General features: G+C 32.2%; 3 protein-coding genes across 4 annotated transcripts; 2 read left to right on the top strand and 1 right to left on the bottom strand.

Annotated features, from left to right (window-relative positions):
* Window positions 1–1,006: 1,006 nt before the first annotated feature.
* Window positions 1,007–3,292, top strand: LOC120251165 (putative pentatricopeptide repeat-containing protein At3g47840). The gene has a single exon (XM_039259703.1). The coding sequence runs from the start codon at window positions 1,145–1,147 to the stop codon at window positions 3,215–3,217; it is 2,073 nt and encodes a 690-aa protein (XP_039115637.1). The 5' UTR covers window positions 1,007–1,144; the 3' UTR covers window positions 3,218–3,292.
* Window positions 3,293–8,069: 4,777 nt separating this feature from the next.
* On the top strand, window positions 8,070–8,720 carry LOC120251410 (metalloendoproteinase 4-MMP-like). The gene has a single exon (XM_039259935.1). The coding sequence runs from the start codon at window positions 8,070–8,072 to the stop codon at window positions 8,718–8,720; it is 651 nt and encodes a 216-aa protein (XP_039115869.1).
* A 566-nt stretch (window positions 8,721–9,286) lies between these two features.
* Window positions 9,287–13,866, bottom strand: LOC120251104 (ent-kaurenoic acid oxidase 2-like). Of its 2 annotated transcripts, none has more exons than XM_039259644.1 (9): window positions 13,594–13,866; window positions 11,192–11,522; window positions 10,855–11,004; window positions 10,478–10,726; window positions 10,314–10,400; window positions 10,154–10,232; window positions 9,907–10,013; window positions 9,537–9,658; window positions 9,287–9,461 (listed from the first exon to the last, which is right to left on the bottom strand). In XM_039259644.1, the coding sequence occupies exons 1-9, from the start codon at window positions 13,842–13,844 to the stop codon at window positions 9,368–9,370; spliced, it is 1,470 nt and encodes a 489-aa protein (XP_039115578.1). In that variant the 5' UTR covers window positions 13,845–13,866; the 3' UTR covers window positions 9,287–9,367. The 2 variants fall into 2 exon arrangements, with proteins under 2 accessions (XP_039115578.1, XP_039115579.1); XM_039259645.1 differs by having other exon boundaries at window positions 9,554–9,658.
* Between the last annotated feature and the right edge of the window lie 2,404 nt (window positions 13,867–16,270).

Here is a 16,270-nt window from a genome sequence, read left to right as displayed (position 1 = left end):
TATAAATTAGATATCTCTCTTTTTATATTTTTACTTTTCTCACTTTTTATTTTTCTCCTTCTCTATTTTGGTTTTATTTTTAATTTTTTAAATATCTCTATCTCTCTTTAGGATTTTATTTTTATTTTTATTTAAAAAAATCAATTTTTTTAACAAAGTAATACCGATAATCTAAAACATAATATATTTTTTAAATATTTAACAAAAATTATTATTTGATCTATTGATATTTAGTGTATTTAAAAAAATACAAATTTTTTGAAAAATATAAAAAATTTTCCGTAGAAAATGTAATTTTTTTAGGGAAAATTAAAGCAATCAAACAACAAATGAGATTTTTTACATAGAAAATATTACATGAAAAATATGAGCAATCAAACAATAAAATAAGAATTTTTCATAGAAAATTCTTAATTTTCAAGCCATAAAATAATGTCAATCAAACAATTATTTTTTTATTTTTCATAAAAAAAAAATTCATAGGAAAATATTTTATGAAAAAATTTTCTTTTCCATCCATTTTCTATGTTATACTTAAACACAATGTTAAAGACGAAAGAAGAGAAAATGATTTTGCTATAATGAAAATATGAGTGTAATGTGATGGCTCAAGTATTTCATCATTTAAATACTTTAGTTCAATTACAAATCACATTAATTTGCATTCAGTTTTATTTTGCTAATCTTTAACTTTTAGTTTGATCTCTCTACGACTACATCATATTAAAAAATTTCTCATAATTTCAAAAATTATATAACTTATAGGATAAAAACTCTTATTAGTCTAATTTTGTTTTTTACCCATCAACCCGATCTATCTCCTCTACCAATTCATTTTTGTTGCGATCACTTGATTGACAAATCACTTATTATATGAATTTTTTTTTATAAAATATAATAAATGTGTAAGAAGGATGTAAATTAACAAACATCTATACTTTTATTTTCTCATTTCATATATGTTTTTAAATTTGGATTTGATTTTCCTTAACTAAACACCAAGAAACAGTAGCCAAGAGCCCATTGGTCTTATTAAGTTTGATTTAACTTTCAAAAATAAAATAATCATAAAATCTTAGAGCCCGCCAACCTTACCTATCGTCTCGAGAGACATAATACCTCCAATGTCCATCGTGCTCAAATCATGCTCTCTCTAATCCCTCCACGCATGATCACCACCCTTCGATCATCCACGTCATCACACCACCTCCACCTTCCTCACCCTTCTACCTTTGAAACCAACGAGCAACTCAAAACCCTCATAAATTCCCATCGTCTCCATGACGCACGCCACCTGTTCGACCAAATGCCTCACCGAGACTCCATCTCCTGGACAACCATCATATCCGGCTATCTCCGCTCCTCCAACTCCTCCGAAGCACTCTCCCTCTTCTCCCTTCTTCTCTCCTCCCATCCCTCCCTCCCTCTCGACCCTTTCCTCCTCAGTCTCGCCCTCAAAGCTTGCTCCTTTTCCCCATCCTTCCTCCCTCTCGCCTCCTCCCTCCACTCCCTCTCCCTCAAATCCGGCCTCCTCCCTTCCTCCCCCTTCATCTCCACTTCCCTCCTCCATGCCTACTCCAACTCCAACCTCCTTTCCCACTCCCTCCAACTGTTCGACGAAATGCCCCAAAGAAACACCGTCTCTTACACCGCCGCAATCACCGCCCTGGTCCGCTCCGCCAACTACTCCACCGCTCTCCGCCTCTTCACCTCCATGCCCCAGCGCCGAATTCCATGGGACTCCCATTCCTACGCCATCATCCTCAAAGCCTGCGCCGATGCGCGTCTCCTCCCCCGCGGCCGCGAGATCCACTCTTTCACCGCCAAGCTCGGCCTCGACTCCACCTCCTTCATCGCCAACACCCTCGCCTCCATGTACTCCAAGTGCGGCGACACTTCCTCAGCCTTCATCCTCTTCAACCGCATTCGCTCCCCCGACGTCGTTTCCTGGACCAACATCATCGCCGCCCACGCTCAGATCGGCCACAACGCCGACGCCATTCGAGCCTTCCTCTCCATGCGAGACTCCGGCGTCTCCCCCAACGCTTACACCTACGCCGCCGTGCTCTCCGCTTGCACCGCCCTCGCACGTGCCGAATGGGGCGAGCAGCTTCACGCTCACGTCTATAACCGCGGTTTTGCACGTGCCATATCCGTGGCTAATTCACTCGTCACTTTGTATTCACGTGTGGGACGTCTCCACTCCGCTGATATTCTCTTCCGCGAGATCCCCGTTAAAGACCTTGTATCGTGGTCCGCCATCGTGTCAGCCTACGCCCAAGAAGGCCACGTGGAGGAATCGTTCCAACTTTTTAACCAGATGCGAGACAGCGGACCTGCGCCGAACGAGTTCACGCTCGCGAGCCTCTTGAGCGCGTGCGCGAGCGCGGCCTTGCTCGAACCGGGACGGCAAGTGCACGCGCGCGCGCAGCGCGCGGGGCTCGCGCAGGAAGCCGCGGTCGCCAGCGCGGTCATCAATATGTACTCCAAGTGCGGGTGCATCGCCGAGGCGAAGAAGGTCTTCAACGAGCTCGACCACGACGACGTTGTCTCTTGGACGGCGATGATCAATGGGTACGCGGAGCACGGGCTGAGCTCGGTCGCCATTAAGATGTTCGACGAAATGCCAGCGGCCGGGTTAGTGCCGGATCATGTGACGTTTGTGGGAGTTCTTAACGCGTGTAGTCATGCAGGGCTGGTGGATCTTGGATTGAAGTACTTTGAAAGGATGAAGGAGGAGTATGGGATTGAGCCATGGAAGGAGCATTATGGATGCATGGTGGATGTTTTGGGGAGAGCAGGGAGGTTAAGGGATGCAGAGAAGGTGATTGATGAAATGCCGGAGAAGGGGGATGATGTGGTGTGGTCGGCGTTGCTGCGAGCGAGTAGAGTGCATGGGGATGTGGAGTGTGGGAAGAGGGCGGCGGAGAAGATACTGGAGGAAATGCCGGAGTGCGCGGGGACGCACATCACGATGGCGAATGTGTATGCGGAGAAGGGGATGTGGAGGGAGGTGGCGACGATGAGGAGGGCAATGAGGGCGAAGGGAGTGAAGAAGGAGGTTGGGTGGTCGTGGATTGAGGTTGGGGATGATGTTGCGGTGTTTGTAGCCGGAGATCGAAGGCATGAAGGGATTAATGGAATGGTCACGTTGGTGGATTGCATGGCGAGGTTGGTGACTGTAGAAGAGGTTTTTGAGTTTGAATTTGTCACGTAAGAATGTCATTTGGTTTAGTTGTATTCAGTGACGGACCCCCAAATATATAAAAAAACAAGGGGAAAAAATTTAATAAATCAAAGTTATAATATATTTAAAATTATATAATGAAATAAATTAAATATTATATTTAGTTTTTATATATATATAAAAAAAATCATTGCATAAACAAGTTTTCCAATAATTAAAAAAAAAAATTTACAAGTGATCAATAAAAACTAAAGTAGCGTGTAATTAACATAGTGTTTGGATTTAAAAGTAGAAGAAAAAGTAATGAAAGGGAAGAGGAGGGAAAGTAAAGGAAGCAAGCAATATGATGGGTTTAATCTTTGTTAAACAAATTTTATAAAGGGAAAAGAAATGACAGTTTTCTAATAAACCTTGTTTGTTAACAAAAGAGAAGGAAAGGAAGGGATATATAATAATATAATTTACCAATTATACCCTTATTATTAAATAAAAAATTACTTATTTCTATTTAAACACATGAATTATAAATATCTCAAATAAATTCACATTTTAAGCATAGTTTTTTAATAAATACCAAAATTATTATAATTATCATTATTATTTTGTTTTTGATTTTTATATTTTAATTTTGCCTCTTCTCAAATACCACTTTTTTTTTTTAAGTATATCATGCATTATTTAAAGATCAATTTCTCCTACATCTCTATTGGATCATCACAAGATCACTTTATCATATTGTTAGTAAATCTATTCTAATATTTTAATTCATAGTATAATAATTATGTTGAATTAGATAATTATTAGTTTTTTTTCTCACTAAAAGAAAATTTTAATTTTATTTATATTTTGAATAAAATTTGGATATCAATGAATTCTATTGAGATAAATTCTTCTAAGGATGAATTGAGAAATAAAAACACAACATAAACAAACAAATAAGCAAATAAAAAAATACATAAAAACAAGGATCTGTGATGAGTTTCATGTGAATGCTTGATTAAAATAAAATTAGATTGAAAAAAAAGTAAAAAAAAAAACTTATGAAGTGTCATTATGTAATTAATTTAAAAAATGAATGGTATTAAAATCTTTTAAAAAAAATTAAAATTTTTAGGAAGTTCTCCCTCCCGGCACCCCAAATCAGGAGGCTAGAAAAATTGGGGTTTCGGAGAATTCGGAGGGCCAGAGTTAACTTTTCCTTTCCCTCGTGAAATTAAAAATATCTATCCAAACGAGAGAAAGGCTAACTCTGACCCTCCAAAACCCTCATCTTACTTTACTTTCTTTCGTCGGCCTTCAATCCAAACATAGCATAAATGTAGTTGAAAATACATTAGATTTCAAATCAAAATGTAATTTTAATAAGAAACGGAGAGTGTCTCCTCTTTCCCTTCTGACATCCTCTCCTGTCCTGCTTCATTTGAATGATTTGATTGATTAATTTATTTATTTCTCACTTATTACATGTTTTTGTTGAGTTTCCTATTTTTAAAATTTTTGTGAAAATTTGTAAAAATATGTATGATTGATTAATGGACGTGGATTGTTTTAGAGATTTGAGAAATATTAAAACTTTGATTTAGTAATAAATAATTTTTTAAATTATGATTAATTTAAATAGTAGTTTAAATGAAAGTCATTATTTTTCAAAAATATTTAAACATCATTTTATTTTGTAATTAATAAGATCTTCAATGTAAATAATTTATAAAAATTATTTTTTAAACAAATTATTTTAAATGAATTCAAATAAATTATTAAATTACATGTCTGTAAATGAGAATTTTTTTAATTTAAAATATTATCTATATTTTTACCATTATAAATCAGAACAACATCAATTCAAGGATAAGACCAATGAAGCAATTATTTTAATCTTTTTATTTTTATTTTTAAATTCTCATCTTTAGATTTTTTTTAATAATAATTTTAAAAACTCAAATTTTGAAAGACTGCCAATAATTATCATAATACAAAAATATTTAATTTAATATTTAATAAATGTAATTTAAATTTAGTTAATTTTAAAATTTTTAAATATTATATATTTTATTTTAATACTTAATCATACATATCTTCTCTAACTAACTTTTCAAAATTCTATTATGTAATGGCTTTTTTCATCTCCAAAATTAATATAAGATTTATTTTTTCATTATAAATAAGAGCTTTTGTAATTTTTAAATTGTTACAATTTTTTTTATCATATTTTTTCTTTGTTGAGTTTTATTAGCAAATTTAAAATATATCCTTTTATCATGAATTTAGTAGTATATGAAAAAAATAAACAAACATCTTAAATAGGTATTTGTTAAAATAGAATCTAAATAAATTTAATTTTTATTAAATAAATTAGAGGATTTATTCTAAAATTTATTTATAGACCTCTAGTTATTTTAAGCCGCCCCTGAGTTAGAATCATAAAAAAAATCTAAGTTTTCATAAAAGTATTTGTTTTGATAATATTAATTAATTTTAATTATTTCTCTTAAATTTACTTTGATAAAAATATTTATTTTGATACATTAATTAATTTTAGTTATTTCCCTTAGATTTTTACTTATTGTTATAAAAAAAATTTAAATGTATTTTATTATTTAAATTAATTTATTATTTTTAAAACTTGTAGCTGAAAATACAGTGGATTTTAAATTATAATGTAGTTGTAATTACTGTATTTAAAGATATAATGAGTTAAATCTAGTATTTGGTTTAATGTAGTTTGAATGTTGGATTATAAAATTTTGTTTTTAGTTGGAAAAATTTGTAAATCTGGATTTTTAAACCATTATTTAGTTTGGATGTATTTCCAAGATATAAGTACCTTAGGTAAGGTTACCCCACCTTGGTTCAACAGTAAATTTAATTAATTATAAATACACAATTTAATATTATTAATAGTAAAAAAATAATTATGTATATAATTACTTATATTAATATGTGATTATGTTTTCATTACAATTTATTATTAATTTTAATAATTATATTAAATATATTACACAATTTATGATATTTTTAAAAGCAAAGTATTGATAAAACTATAATAATAAACTTTTATTATTAATAATTATATTTAATTTATTATTTTTAATTTTTTCATTTCATATTAAAATTAAATATTATTTTTCATTTTACATGATGAAGATCTTAGTCTACCAAATAAAAACTTAAAAAAAAATATACAAGTTTTCAAAAAAAAACAAAATAAACCTAGATTTTTTTGTTATTCTACCAAGATCTTGGTATGAGAAATAATACAAAGATAAAAATTCTATGTCACACATGCAAGGCTTGCTATAAATTCCAAAGTGCAAGAGTTTGAACTACGCCAAATTTAGGCGTAGTTACAAATCCAACAAAATCCCTCACTATTGTAATTGTAACTTCTTTGGATTTCTCAAATTCAGCCAAACAAACATCAGATTTTAAAAGATCATATAATTCTAATTACATATATTTTTAAATACGGCCAAACAAACACACCCTTAATTGAATTTTTGTATTTCATAATCAGCTAATAATTTCATCATCTACCTAATTAAATATATTTTTTTAATATTTATTACTAATTAATTAACTAGAATTCATCACCAATTTTATTACCATGAATTTTCACAATTTTATAGCAAATAAACAGGTTAAAAAAGAGATGGTATTGATAGAAGATTAAATTTAAAAGATTATTTTCAAATTAAACCCTATTAAATTAAATGATTTCTTCCTTTTAAGCTCCAAAAAATTGTTTAGTTTCATAGTAGACCCTATTATATATACTTTTCTTTTGCCTTTACAATACAAAATTCCAAAATAAAAAAAAAAAATCCATATTTAAAAAATATACATTGTTAAATATATTTAATTGAAAAAAGAAGGGGGCAAATTGCCTCTTTTCTCTTCTATGTGGCTCCGCCACGGGTTGTATTAACACCTTAAATGATGGAATTGGATGTTTTAACACCAACCATTGCTTCTTTTTTTTTAATGCCTCAAATTGATATTATTTTGGTTATAATTTTTATTGTGTGAAAAATAATATAATTTTATTTATAAGTTATATAAGTTTATGTAATGTTGTTATATAAAACAATTTCAAAAAGTAAATAAAACTTAAATTTGGATACTGATATCCAATTTGGTTTAAATCAGATACCCGATTTTCAATACCCGATTTAAATAGGATCAGATATGGGTCTAGTTTTTGTCAATCCAAAAAATTGGATGCCGGATCTGATTTTAAAAACCAAATCAGTTACTTGATTTTGTTGTTCACCCCTAGTGAAGAAAAAGAAATAGAGTAGAACAAAAATCATGATAAGGTCTTAATGACATGACATGCCATGTGTAAAAGGTGGATTACATAGCTTATCACATCACCAAAGGGTGATACATGAGCGATGACATGGCGATCCATGTCAGCCACAAGATAAAGCTATCTGTCCCAATGACTCAATTGAAAAGAAAAATAAAAACATCAAGTAGCTCATTGAAATTTTTATAGTTGGATAACCAAAATAAGAATTCATAAATAGTTTAATAACTAACTGCCCTAATAAAAATTAAATTTTCTTAAATAATAATATTTATTCTATTTTTATATTTTATCCTATTTACTCGCAAGAGCAAGATTTTGATCCATAAAAATAAAATAAAATAAACCTCTTGACGCAAAACTCTATCACTTGAATTAACTCCCACTAGCTCAATTATATGTATATATATATATATATCTCATTGATATTTATATTTTTTAAAAAAATAAATATTTCTTACTCAAATTAAAACCATCTGAGGCTTATCCTCAAAGTCCGAAGCCAACCCCTAGCAAATTCTCTATAAAATAGAAAAGAAGGAAAAACCCATACATAATACACCTTAGGCTCCAATGGCATATCCAAACAATCCTTGGCTACCAGGCCAATTGAACCTATTGAGCCTATGGAGCAAATGCTGGCAAAACAATTCATGCACATGCTATCCTGCTGCACAACTTTGGCAACGTGGTCTACCAATGACCATAACTTATGCCCTTTTGCAAGACCTCGACTACATACCAAGACCTATGATTCTGGCCGAGCTCCGAGCAGCATTCGATTTATATGCACAACTTATTCCAGTGACTTTTCAAGAGACACAGGTTTACCAAGAAGCCGACATTATATTTGAATTCACTCTTATTTACACTAATGATCTCGCATTATGCACAATTGCAAACCCTAATGAACCGAGGCGGGTTCAATTCAATGTAATATACCATTGGAGGTTAAAACCTTCCAAAGAAGATCTACCTTCTATTTATGGAACAGCAGTTCATGAGATTGGTCATGCTTTAGGGTTAGAACACTCTTCTTATCCTTGGTCATATATGTCTCCACTTGGAAATTATGATCATCAGAAATATCTCACAACATTTGATATCAACAACTTGTTGGCATTGTATGGAACTCGTCGAACAATTCAAGATACTAATGGCTCACCACCAGTCATCTATTGTCCTCAGTCTTTTGTTTTACTAGGTGGTTCTAATTACACTTGAGCATAAATAATCTAATATTGTATATATATATATATATATTTAGTTCTTCTAAAATTTTATATACAGTTCAGAGATATTCAGATGCGTCTATTTATAGAGGGGATTTTAATTATTATGCTACACTGATTTTCCAAATATTATTGATATTATTATTATTTTTACCATTGGAATAAATATTATTTATTTATATAAATATGTTTTTTATAAAGTACTCTGGCTTTGATTGTAGAGTCATACATACGTAAATTTGTATGTGCTCTTTGGAAGTATCAACGTAATTATGTTTTTTTTTTTGGAGTTACAGTAGCCCAATTTCGTATCTTTCGAGGGGTATATGTACAATTTTCTCAGAACATTAACAGGTTTAATATCATTAAGAAAAAATATTATTATGGATGGTTGATATCTAATTAATTGATTAGCATTATAGCCTAATAAACTAAGTTTGAGCTCAACTTGTTCAGAAATGAATCAATTGGACCTATTTAGGATATGAACTCCAAATTCTCTATAAAAGAGCAAGACCTTCATAATCAACTTTTGGTATTATTCACTTTTCTCAAAATAAAAAGAAACTTATGATATATAATAATATAGAGATGAAGTTCTATCATTCTTACTTGCAAGCATGGTATGAACATCTTTTATCAGTCAGCTTGACTGAATAACATCTCAGCTCCGTCTCGCGGCCGTTGGTGTGGCTGAAAAACAATGCCAGCTTCTGGATTCAGTAGCTCCCACCTGCAGATAATACGATTCAATTCAAGTGACGAGCAACAAAACATAATCAATATGTCTCCTAAAAGATTTGTATACTTGTATTTAAGACATGCATGGTATATGAACATCATCAATTGATGCCTTGCTAAGTTGTTTCCGGGACAGTATCTCATTCCTGCACCAAAGACTGAATATGTTCCTGCTTTTGGCTTGCAGTCCTGAAATAACAAATAAAATTTCATTTAGTTTTATCTCTTCAATGTCAATTTCATCAGTGTAATCAATCAAGCAAAATATAACCGGTGTTTGGATAGAAAAGCTATAGATCGGTAGGCAGATTTCGCGAACATGGCTTGAACATTGTTAATATATGAATTATTAAAAAATGAAAGATTAGGTATTTGCTAGTACATTGTGGTATAGCAACAGAATTTAAAAATTAGATGAAGGAACAACATGTACTTACATTCCATCTGTCTGGATTGAATGTTAAGGGATCATCGTAGTATTTAGAATCAATGTGAATGGCTCGAATCCACACAATAACCTTCCAGTTTTTTGGAAATTTGTATCCTTTTGCAACATAAAATCAAATCCGTGGAAGGTGAAAACCAATGATCACAGAATAGAAGCAATTGATTATATGACCATGTAACAAAAATATAAATAAATAAATAAATTTAAATCACTCGATAAGGGATGCCAAACCATACTATCAACAACTACGTCTTTCACAACTCTCCGAAAAATGAAGGGTGAAACATTTGCCAGGCGAATTAACTCTTCAACCACCTGAATCTCAAAAGGAAAGGTATTAAATAAAAGAGACAAGTTTGCAAGCTCTGTGATTTCTCAATAATCTTGATGCCTCACCTTTGAGGTATACTTCATTTTTTTTATATCTTCATATGTAAGAAGTGACTCTTCGGTCTTGAGTTTCTTTATTGCATGAGTTTCTTCCTGTAAATTCATACAAGATACAAAATGAATAGTTAAAAGAAATTTTTGACCTAAAAAATAGAGTAACTTTCATTTACCTTGACTCTCTCAAGTATCTGAGGGTATTTAGCTAAGTAATAAAGACTCCATGTCATTACATTGGAAGTAGATTCATAGCCACCTAAGATCAATGAAAAGATGTTATCTAGAACCTCAACATCATTCAACCTGTTTCCATTCTCATCAACATAATCCATTAGGGTTTGCATAAAATCCATTTTTTGAATCTTCTCTTCTCTTCTCTTCCTCATTTCATCCAATAAGATTCTTGACAATTCTTTCCTACACTGAGAATGGCAAAGACAAAATAAGCATGCTAGCATTTCAAGTTTTTTCAAGGAATGCAAATGTTTAAAGCTTCTTGAAGAAAGGGTTCTGTTCTGAGACTACTGACATCTTTCTCAATAATGGTTACCTTGAGAGCATGATGGAATGCAGTTCCTGGAATGTTGATGGTCATGGCTCGAATACCTGCCATTATTCCTCGATAAAGAGATTCCATCTTATCAAGAAGTGCCGTTGATTTGAAGCTGACAAGGGCATCACAGATTATGCGAAATGTCACCTGAGAATTAAATTAGTTGCAAGCTATTAATATACATAACAAAAGAAACACTCAAGGTAGCAAAAGTTACCCATCCTAGGTTCATGATTCTAAATGAAATTACTAACATTTTCTATTCTGAAGGATTTAAAAGATATCATCATGTTTTTTTTACTGATTTATGTGAGATAACAGGGAGGATACTGACAGCTTTAGTCTCCTCAAAAGCAACAACTTTTCTCTTGAATGCCCACTCTTCTAAAGCTGAAATTAATAGAGGTTGTGCAGTCCTTAGATGAAAATCAAGTGCACTTGGGCTATTGACAGCCTGCATTAGACATCTCCGTAACCCCTTGTGCAATGGACCATCCACGACTGCCACTGACGAATTTCCTATAAGCTGACTGCTTGGCCATCCCGTGCTGAAACTTCCATCCTCAGTCAAACTACCTAGAACTTGCTTGTTCAACTCTGGGGAGCATGTTACTATTACTGGATATCCGAATAGATGAGTCCTATAGATGCCAGTATCTCCATACCTGATGCATGTCAACAGAGAAAGAAATAAAGAAAGAAAATAAGGTTCAGTGCCACAAAGGGGGGTATAGACTTGCAAAATAACCACCCATCAAGTGAACATATAGCTTGAGAAGATGGATAGATAACTGACATTTCTCTTCAATCAGCAACTTCTGAAGAGGTTTTAACTTGGTTTGAGTGTTTTCCTCATGTTCACCAAAATTAGCATTCCTTATAATGCAAATGTTTCAGTTCACCATATTTAACTCCGCCAAGAATGGATATATTTTTTTTATGCTAGAAAATTGAAAATACAAAATATTTTGGCTAACCACTTCTGCGGTGGATAGAAGGTAAAAAACTTCCTCTTCAAATGAGAGGTCAATGATTCGAGGTGGTGAGTCCACATTCATATACATTATATTGTGGCAATCTACATAAGTCAAAGCTGAATAAGCACCAAGGATAGCACCCATTGATCAAAAGCTTGAAAAACTTTTATAATCAGTGCAATTAACTAAAATTTTAAGTTGATAACCCATGATCTTTTGCACAGTTTCAAACTTGTTTTGCACAAACTAGGAAGGAGTAGACACCCATATGTCGTCGCAAAAGAAAAAAAAAAGGTAACAGAAGCTAGATAGGCCCCTTAGTATTGAGTAGACACCCATATATTCTTGATCACATGGAGTGCATAATTAAATTTCCATATTACACAATGAGAAACTTGTAGTCAATAAATTTACTCTATTCCTCTTGTTGAGTTGGACCATAGCCCACCAAGTTGATCCCAGATAACGCAATGTGAACAACTTTAAGAAGTTAAGTTTTTGACCACATGAAGTATATAGTAAAACTTTCATTTTCCAAAAATGAGAAACCCATGGTTATATAATTTACTCTACGTCTACTCTTTTAGTTGACAAGGGCCAGAAGTTGATTCCTACATTAGGCAATATTACCAATGTAAAGAAGTTTATGACCCAATGAAGTATATAATTAACTTTTCATATTTCCATGTGAGGAAGTCATAGTTATATAAAGTGTTATACCTCTATTTGTTTTGTTGAGAAAGACCAGAAGTTCACTCCCACATGATTCAAGATGTCTAACTTCTTACTGATCCCATGCTCCCAAATAAGAAACTCAAGGTAATATAGTGTTTACTCTGCCTATATTCATTTTGTTGGGAAGGGCCACAAGTTGACTCTTACATGATTCAAGATGTCTAACTTAGAGAAGTTTACTTACTGATCACATGAACAACTCAACAATAATATTATTTACTCTGCCTGTATTCTTTTTGTTGAGAAGGGCCACAAGTTCACTCCCACCTGATTCAAGAAGTCTAACGTAGGTAAGTTTAGCCATTGAGAAACATGGAGCTAATTAACTCTCCGTAATCCAACATGAGAAACTCATGGTTATCTAATTAGTTTATGGCCACAACCAAAACATCATACCATGACATTATTAGTTGTTTAGTTTAATCCTTTTCTCCTCATATAGGGCAGTGCTCTAACTTTTCTTTCACCCAAACACCTACTATAGTTATCTTTATCATGTCATGGAGTTTTTCAGTTTACCTTTTGGGTTCTTGCTCAAGGTTTCATCCTTCCTATTCACCTTTAAAACACATTCCTTTTGCATTTTCATATATTTAATTTCATATTCTCCGTTCTAAATCTCTCTAAGCATTTTACAAAAGTAAATCAAGCCACAATTCAGTTTGTGAAACAACTCATCCTCTAATTCCCAAAAACTTCATTAAAAAATAATAATAATAACAGATTAGCTTATATTTTGCTTCACCAAGTTGATAATGCTTCACTAGACCAAGCTAATTCTCCTTTTAACTCCAAACAAACAATCAAATACTTCAAAGCTTACTACCAATCTATCCATAAAAATACAAAGTATAACAATATTAAAGATATGATTTTCAATTCATCAAACAACCTGAACACCAACTCCGAAAACCTCAAGAGATTGTACCCAATTCTCCAAGATTACCATCACTAAAAAAAAGCTCAATTTCATCAAAATCGATACCCAAAGAAGCAGAACAAGAAGAAGGACCAAGTCACAAACCTTAATTTCCTTCTGGAGATGAAATCATCAGGCTTTCTCGAGAACTTGAAGCACCACAAGAAGTCAATCATCTCCCCAATCAGCGGCCAGCCCATGCACCCAGGAGGGAGCTTCGCAACACCATTTCCGGAGCTAAGCCCTCCGACGAACCTCCTCTCGTTGACCCATCTCAAGAACCAGAAGAGAAGTGGCACCAGCACCGCACCTCCGGCAATGACCATAGCCATGCCCTTCGAACCCTCGCTCTCCATCGCTCTTCAAGCTCGCTTCGTATGTCAGTCTCACAGAGTTTTTTCTATAAATAGAAAACTATATATATACACACACTAATGCTCATTAAATTCCAAAGATTTTAATTTTTAATAACAAATATATAAGATTTTGATATTTTTATCGAATAGATTTATCCAATAGCTTTCCCGAATGATGTGGATGCCCAACTTGTCATCTACATCCTCGTCCACGTCATTATTTTTTTATATATATTTCAAATTTCAACCTTAAAAATTCTTAAATTCTTAAAATTAAAAAAAAATTATAAAACTATATTTAAAATTATAAACCCAAATACTACAAAATCTATACCCTAAAAATCTAAATATTTAAACCCTAAATAATAAATACTAAATCCTAAACCCTAAGCCCTAAACCCTAAACCCTAAATCCTATGCCCTAAACCCTAAACAAGAAATCACAAACCCCCTTTGGTTTATGGTTTATGGAGGAGTTTTCGGTTTATCATGTTTATCTTTAACGATTAAATGTTTAAATTTAGGATTTAGATAATAAAGAGATATTAAAATTTTTTTTAAAAAATAATAAAGAAAGAATGACGTAGATGCTGACATGCCAACTTGACATCCACGGGAAATCTATTCGGGAAATCTATTCGGTAAAAATATCATTACGATATAAATTCAATGAACTTGTGAAATTTTAAGAAATCTATTTGGGAAATCTATTCGGTAAAAATATCATTACTCTTTTGATATAAATTCAATGAAATTGTGAAATTTTAAGATAGAGATGTGACATCCAAATTAACAAAGCAATGCTAAGAATTGAAAGCCCGGCCGTTCCAATTATTTTTACTTGTGCCATTTGTCAACTTGTGAGTTGTTTGTCAAAGTTTATCTCGCTGTAAATTGTATATTGAAAACAATTCTAGTAAAAAGCTTGGACTGATTTTGGCAGTTAATATTTTCAACCAAACATCTTCAATATTTAAATCTTGTTTTTTAATATTAAAATTTTTAAAAAAAACTTCAAACCAAACAAAAACTGTTAATTTTTCACTATTTTTATTTTTTTTTAAGATAGATAAAGTACTGCAACAGTTAAAAGATATATTACGGAAGATTTAACCTTACACCACTCACTCGGCATTCGAATGGTTTATCACTACATCATCTAATGGTTGTTAATTTTTTATTTTTTAAAATATTGTCATTAATTATAGAACGGAAAATTTTATGAAAACTCAAAGAGAACAACAGATAAGTATTGGATTTAATTTCTTTAGTTTTATTCGTTTACCTTTTGATATTATATACATCACAAAACTTTATAAATACTCATATACACAACTCTTAGTTTGACCTGGTATGTTCTTTTATAGACCTTTAATAAATATTATTAAGTTTCTAGTTTTGGGGTCATTCTTTGTATGGCTTGTCATATGTCTCTCGTTGACATTACCTTGATTTTGTTAATTTGTATTTCAAGGTTTAATGATAAAAAAATTATAACATCATAACTAATGATACAAATCACATGCCATTAGGGAACCAAGGCATAGCCTAATGGTTTTCTACCTTGCTAGTGTTTGGGAGGTCTTGAGTTCGAAACCTAGTGGTTTCCTACCTTGCTTGTCGCCAATTTGTCAAAAATCACATGCCATTAGAGATCCTTCATATATATATATATATATATATTAAGATTATTGTGTTTTAATTAGGGTTGTCTTGTATGATTGAATTGAACACATTCATCTTATATAATCGAAAGTACAACTTAATATGCATGATTTAATTAATCTAGTTCATATTTCATAAAACTTTAGAACTAGAGTTCATTTTCCTAACCAACTCAACTATCATATATAGAATAAAATAAGAAAAAAAAATCAATGGAAGCTAGAAGGGGAAAAACCTTATTATGTTGAGTGATGATCTATTGTGAAGCTTTAGGAATAAATAAAGAAGCAATTAATGTTATAATCCATGTCCACAGTTTGATTTTAGCTTCAACTTAGGAAAAATTTTAGAACTTAACTTGGGCCTTGAAGTTGAAGCTGCTAGATTTTATTGGGCTGTCCTTCTTCAAGCTAAAATGACACTGATCTACTTACATTAAGTCCATAGCACCAACCATATTGCTTAAACATTTTGCATAATGCTATATAGTTATAGTTGAGAACCCTTTACTTTCAGCCTCTATATATTTAGAATTTGGTTCTTTAAAATTTTGAGTTATTTTCAGATGAAGCATATATACATGCATACATTTTATATTTGTATTTTTGGAAAGTAAAAAATGTTGGATAATCTGATTTGTCGTTAGAATAGAAGCATGAACGGGATGACAAAACATGACGACTGAGGCGTGCAAGAGCACTGTTCTTAAGAACAAATTCGCCTCCTTAAGAACAAATTCGCCTCTTTTTTGCAGTGCGACA

This window comes from Dioscorea cayenensis, chromosome 20 (assembly GCF_009730915.1).
Source record: "Dioscorea cayenensis subsp. rotundata cultivar TDr96_F1 chromosome 20, TDr96_F1_v2_PseudoChromosome.rev07_lg8_w22 25.fasta, whole genome shotgun sequence".
NCBI lineage: Eukaryota > Viridiplantae > Streptophyta > Magnoliopsida > Dioscoreales > Dioscoreaceae > Dioscorea > Dioscorea cayenensis.
Note: the sequence above shows the minus strand (reverse complement) of the source record. Positions and strands in the feature narration are given on the sequence as shown.

Bases quoted from the DNA above. Each gene is read 5' to 3' on its own strand.
- LOC120251165 (XM_039259703.1), top strand. From the start codon at position 1,145: ATGCTCTCTCTAATCCCTCCACGCATGATCACCACCCTTCGATCATCC.
- LOC120251104 (XM_039259644.1), bottom strand. From the start codon at position 13,844: ATGGAGAGCGAGGGTTCGAAGGGCATGGCTATGGTCATTGCCGGAGGT. The intron at 11,005-11,191 runs GTCAGTATCCTC...TTTAATTCTCAG, and splicing joins CTTTTGAGGAGACTAAAGCT to GTGACATTTCGCATAATCTG. The intron at 9,659-9,906 runs GTAAGTACATGT...TTGTTATTTCAG, and splicing joins TCAATCCAGACAGATGGAAT to GACTGCAAGCCAAAAGCAGG.
- LOC120251410 (XM_039259935.1), top strand. From the start codon at position 8,070: ATGGCATATCCAAACAATCCTTGGCTACCAGGCCAATTGAACCTATTG.